The sequence below is a fragment of the Mustela nigripes genome, chromosome 6 (genome assembly GCF_022355385.1).
Source record: "Mustela nigripes isolate SB6536 chromosome 6, MUSNIG.SB6536, whole genome shotgun sequence".
Taxonomy (NCBI): domain Eukaryota; kingdom Metazoa; phylum Chordata; class Mammalia; order Carnivora; family Mustelidae; genus Mustela; species Mustela nigripes.
The window spans coordinates 85772252-85778251 of NC_081562.1; the positions used below are offsets into that span (position 1 = coordinate 85772252).

The 6000-nt window shown below is 46.3% G+C and overlaps 1 protein-coding gene across 3 annotated transcripts in view; it reads left to right on the plus strand.

Annotated features, from left to right (window-relative positions):
* The window catches only part of DIP2B (disco interacting protein 2 homolog B), a 224741-nt gene extending 218747 nt beyond the window's left edge, over positions 1-5994 (plus strand). For all 3 annotated transcript variants that reach the window (XM_059403106.1, XM_059403107.1, XM_059403108.1), the window contains 3 exons: positions 1435-1612; positions 3553-3676; positions 5548-5994. In XM_059403106.1, coding sequence (XP_059259089.1) covers positions 1435-1612; positions 3553-3676; positions 5548-5800 — 555 coding nt within the window. In that variant the 3' untranslated portion in view covers positions 5801-5994. The remainder of the gene's footprint in view (positions 1-1434; positions 1613-3552; positions 3677-5547) is intronic.
* The last annotated feature ends 6 nt before the right edge of the window (positions 5995-6000 follow it).

Below are 6000 nucleotides of genomic sequence, written 5' to 3' on the forward strand. Positions count from 1 at the left end.
AGAGAGAGAGAGGAGGAAGCAGGCTCCCCGCTGAGCAGAGAGCCCGATGCGGGACTCGATCCCAGGACCCTGAGATCATGACCCGAGCCGAAGGCAGTGGCTCAACCCACTGAGCCACCCAGGCGCCCAAGTTGTCCTCTTTTAAAAGAGTTTTAATCTGGGTCACCTGGGTGGCTCAGTCATTAAATGTCTGCTTTTGGCTCATCGGGGTCCTGGGATCGAGCCCTGTGTTGGGCTCCCTGCTCAGCAGGGGAGACTCCTTCTCTCTTCCCTTCTGACTGCTGCTTCCCCTGTTTGTGCTCTCTCTGACAAATAAAATTTTTTTTTAAAGAGTTTAATCTTTCTCTGTAAGGCCCAAAACTAAAAAGAGAGACATTGAGGCCAGGATGGAGGAAAGATTTCAGCATGCAGATTAGAACTAGTGCCAGAATTGTCCACCCACATTCCCTTAGCTGAGAAAGGAAATGGGCCAGTCCTACCTGTTTCCACCTGTTAAGGGGTGGAACTGATAGGATCCCCAAATACTAAATTTTTTAAATTCATGGAAATTTTCTATTCTTATTCTAAAATGTGTGTATATTGGAATTCGTATCAAGATTTTTTTTTTAAGAAGACTTCATTTTTCTTCCCTCAAATATTTGAGGAGTACTGAGGTTTCACCCCGTGGTTTACCAGGAGGCGAAGGTCATAGGTGCGGGAGTCAGAGGGCCTGCACTCTGCTTCTTCCCAGCCTCTAACTAGTGAGCAAGTTACTTCCTTTCTCTGGGTCTCAGTTTTCTCATCCGTAAATAATAACTGCACCCACCTAATTTCACCTGATGAAATGGTGCACCAGCTAACTACACTAATACCGTATCTGTAATGCAAATGGGACAGTGCCTGTGACCTAATGAGTTCTCAATAAATACAAGTGTTCTTGCTGTTGTTAGGTATTATTGTGTTGGCAGGGCAAATTCAGATAACCTGGTAGTGCTTTCCTGAGGGCTTACACCTTAGCCCAGAAGCACAGAAGTGACCCCTCGATGTATTTGCAGGGCTCAGGAAGAGGCAGAGGACTGAGCCCAGGAGACAGTAGCTTAGTGGTTAAGAGCATGGGCTCTGCAGCTGCACAGGCTTGGCTGTGGGTCTCCCAGTTTCTTAGACAAGTTACTTAACTCCTTGTTTTTTCATCTGTGAAATGGGAGTAACAATAATACAGAACCGCATTGCCATGTATGTCGATTCCTATGGGGATAAGGCGTATAAAGTACTTAATTCTCTGTTTAGCACATTTAGCACATGATAAATGTCAGCAGCCTTTATTGTTGTGGTTTATTATTGTTACTGTAGCAATGAGAATTAAAAAATAGTAATGTTAATCCATCCAGAGAGAATTGAATTGATACAGTTCTGTGTCCCTGCCGGAATGTGACCGATGCCCTTTTCTTGTTGCAGATTTGGGTGAACAGTCCCCACACAGCCAGTGGCTATTACACCATCTATGACAGTGAGACTCTTCAAGCGGATCATTTCAATACCCGCCTCAGCTTCGGGGATGCTGCTCAGACACTCTGGGCTCGGACAGGATACCTTGGTTTTGTCCGCCGGACGGAGCTCACAGCGGCCACTGGAGGTAGTTTCCTCACCAGCGCTTCCCCTTCTGCCTGCTTTTGTCTTTCAGCCAGGAGCTCTGGCTCACCTTCCTCAGCCTGCCTTTGCGTTGTCAAATGTGTGTGTATTTAATTACTCCCTTCTGCGGTTCCTGAACCCATGCATGAATTTGTATTCATTTAAAGTAAGATATTTTGCCCCATGAGGAGTAACCAGGAGGCAGGCACCCAGGGTACCACGTCTGCATCTCTGAACTGTGGGTGAGCACAGCCAATGGTCACGGAGACGTGCCTGATGCTCACTGTGCCCCTGGCTGACTCCCAGCTCCTGCACAAGCTCCTGGGATGGGGGTGTCATCTTGTAGCCCTTCTACACCCACACACCATTTTGGGTTCAAGAGGAATAAACCTGACCCCTGAGAGCAGGGGATCGGTGCGGGGAGCCATGTCACTGAAGCACTGTGTCCCTTCGGCGTCTCATGTTAGATGCGAGACTGCTGGGCAAGGCTCTGGTGTGAGCAGTCCCCTCCCATTACCTGCTGCTCCATTGACTGTCATGCCTTCACTGATGCCTGCCTTCAGCTTTTCTGCCCCGTGGCATTAATGGCCATGTTAAAATACCCAACACTAGCTCTATCATCACTTCAAAGAACAGCTACAAATAACTCACTGGGCTTTAAAGGCCTGAATTACAGCCATATCATTTCTCCTGAGCTCCTAGCATCTGTTCCATAGTGACCAGCATCCATAGTTTCTCCAAGTTTCACGGGGAGGCAGGATAACAAACTGGAAAAGGGAGGTATCCCTCACCGGGTGCCCTGGTGTTGAAACCTACCTCTGCCATTTGCTTTGTGACCTTGAGCAATCACTGAGCCTCTTAGTTTCCTACCTGAACAGCGGGAATGATAATGTTCCCTGGCTGGTGGAAATGATGTGAGATTAACTGCTGTGTTTCTGTCATGTTCGTTATTACAGTCTTTATGAGCTCTTCTTATATGGTGGGAATCTGCTAGACCTCTTCATCCTCTCTCCAGCAGCTTCTAGCACTTTGCTTTATTCGATTTTTCAGAAATTTACCCTTTCCTGAGAATATTTTATTTAGTAGGCCTAGTAAAATTATGTCTTTCTTTAAAATGCAGTATCTATATAGACATAAACCATGTATATATAGCCTTATGTATATGGTGTGTACATATAATTTAAACAAACAAAAAAGATTTCTGCCATGTTCTAGCTGGATTACAAGCCTGTTAATAACCAGAACTGTCTCCATTTTCTGTAATCCTACTCCTTATATCTGGACTCCTTACAGATGTCTAGGAATAACAACACATGCTCATTTCTTCTCCCTCGCAAACCCTCTCTCCCCACTCCACCCCTCCCCCAGCTGTCATCTGGCTAATTCCTGTTTATCCGTAAAAGCTCAGCCTGGTTTCCGCTTTTCCTTCTCTGAACCCTTGAGCTGAGCTCGGGGTATGGGGGTGTCCCCCGGTCACCTCACACACACTTCATGCATGCTCCCAGCACAGGGCTTACCATGTTGCAGTGGACAGTGGAGCACCTATCGTGTGTCCTTCTCCCCCATTACACAGTAAGTGTCTTTAGAACGGGACTCGTGTTTTATCATCTTCCCAGCACTGGACACAGTTCCTGGGACATCGTAGTAATAATAATAATAATCATAGCTAATTTTTTTTTTTAGCACTTACGGTATACCAGGCATCAAATGAACTCCCCACAGGGATTATCTCATTGAATAGTCACAGCAGCCATTTAGTATTCTCGCTGTCTCACAGTGTGGGGAGCAGGACTCAGACACTTAAGTAATTGGCTCAAAGTTACATGGCTGGTGAGTGGTGGGGTCAAGTGACGTGGCAGGCAGTCCAACAGGGTGCTTTTCACACAACATTGCATTGCGCTCATCATGTGTGATGAACCAGATTTCTCTTTTTCTTTCCATCAGAGCGTCATGATGCATTGTATGTAGTGGGAGCGCTGGATGAGACACTGGAGCTGCGAGGATTACGATACCACCCGATAGACATTGAGACCTCCGTGTCCCGGATCCACAGGAGCATTGCTGAATGGTAACCATCCTTGTACAGAATAGGCTTCCCGCTGCAGCCGTAGTGTCAGTTAAAACCAATCTAAGTAGTCAGCTGTCTGTACCAAATACCCCCTACAGACCTAGAATCCAGGGGGAGTAAGAAAGTAAATGGACTGATTGTTTCTTGTCTTGGCGGGCTGTCCACTGTGGCAGATAAGGCCGTGGGGACACCAGAACAGGCTCCGTGGAACCACCGTAGAGTCAAGTCCTCGCTACTGATCGATTCTTACCATTGGAAGAGATCTGATTATCTGTCTCTAGAAAGTCAGTGTAATATGGTGGGAAGAACCATGACTTTAAGTTCAAAAGGCCCAACTTGAAGGCCCAGGCCTCCCACATTGGCGGTTTTTCTCATGTACTTGTTCTGCTATTTCCTAATCATGGGGAGAAACAAATGGGAATGTGCCTCTTTGCACGCTGTCAAATGGTAAGCGGATGAGAAAGGTCATTATTACCTCATCCAGTTTCCCTCTCAGTGTAAGAACGCCCTCCACATCGTCCCTGATGAAAGAATATCCAGCCTCACATGGACTAAAACTTCTTTAAAATTAAAACTTGATAGTTCTTACCTAGTGGCTTTCATTCTGGATTCCTGACAATACAGAATCCACCTGGTTTCTTTTCTACATTTTTAATGCAGTAGGTCCTTCCTTGTTGTTGGGTTTTTTTCCTTTTCTTTTTTTTAAACCATGCCAAATAGCCACAGTTCTTTCCATGCTTGCTCACGCTTTCTAGATGCCTCCTTATCAGCATCTTCAACTCAGTTTGGTCAGAGTCTCTCCCCAGACCCGAACAATGCCCATGAATTATCAGAACAATACAGAGAAGTAGAGTGCCATGGTTACCCTCTAATTTTAGACCTGTGACTTTTTATGCAAGCAAATATTGTATACATTTTTTTAAATGATTGGAATATGTTTTTTAAAGCTATTTAACACTTCATATCACAGGTCAGGTCATACTTTCTAACCCAGCAGTCCCACTCCACGTAAGGCAAGTTTCTACCTTATGTCACTTTTATGGCATAATGGGAGAGTCACCTGTATGGGGCACTAAGTCCATATGAGGAAAGGTCCACTCCCTTCCTCTTGGGCCTAAGAATACTATTTTGTCAAAGTTCTTCGGTTGCAAATAACAGAAATTCTCTTCAAAAAAACCTAAGCAAAAGAGAGAGTTAATGAAAAGAATACCTGGCTACCTCAGAGGTTCCTAAGAGTCTCTATAAATCTCAAGAAACGTAGAAATAAAGGATGGGAAGGCCATCAGAACCACTGTCTTGGGGCACCTGGGTGGCTCAGTGGGTTAAGCCGCTGCCTTCGGCTCAGGTCATGATCTCAGGGTCCTGGGATCGAGCCCCGCATCGGGCTCTCTGCTCAGGAGGGAGCCTGCTTCCTCCTCTCTCTCTGCCTGCCTCTCTGCCTGCTTGTGCTCTCTCTCTGTCAAATAAATAAATAAAATCTTTTTTTAAAAAATTAAAGAAAAAAAAGAACCACTGTCTTCTCACCTTCTAGAGCCATAAGGGCATCCACTTCATTCTTCTCTCGTCCGTGAAGAGCCATTACCTGTGCTGCTCTGGGCAGCCGGCCACCCCCAAACTTTGACATGTGCTTAGTTCACGTGGCCAGCTAACATCTTTCAACCCCATTGCCAAACCCCTGCTGACTCTGGGTGGCTCAGCTCATCAGCTGTGATCACAGGGGCAAGGTCATTGCACACATGGCTGCTAGCCTTCTGGTTGCATCCAAGAGAGAAGGCGGTTGTCCGGGAAACTGGGATAAGTCTTGAGTGCGTACTATGAAAGTTACCTGGTAAATGTGATGACATGTTAACTGACTGTCATTGCAATTTCAGTGCCGTGTTCACATGGACCAACTTGCTCGTGGTGGTTGTGGAACTGTGTGGCTCTGAACAGGAAGCCCTCGATCTGGTTCCTTTAGTGACAAACGTGGTCCTGGAAGAGCATTACCTCATCGTCGGCGTCGTGGTGGTGGTGGACCCAGGCGTTATCCCCATCAACTCCAGAGGAGAGAAGCAGAGGATGCACCTCCGAGACAGCTTCCTGGCTGACCAGTTGGACCCCATCTATGTGGCTTATAACATGTAACCAGCCTTGTGGGGATCCTGGGGGCGGGGGTGCATCCTGAAAAACCACAAGGACCAAAGACCAGTGACTAGGAGCAAGCTTTCCAATGATGTGAAATAAGCTGAGATGGTTACATTATATCCTTCATCTCATCCTGTGGGATTCTGCAATCACAGGACACACAGGAAAGGGGAATCATATGGTAGCAAATGAAAAAAATG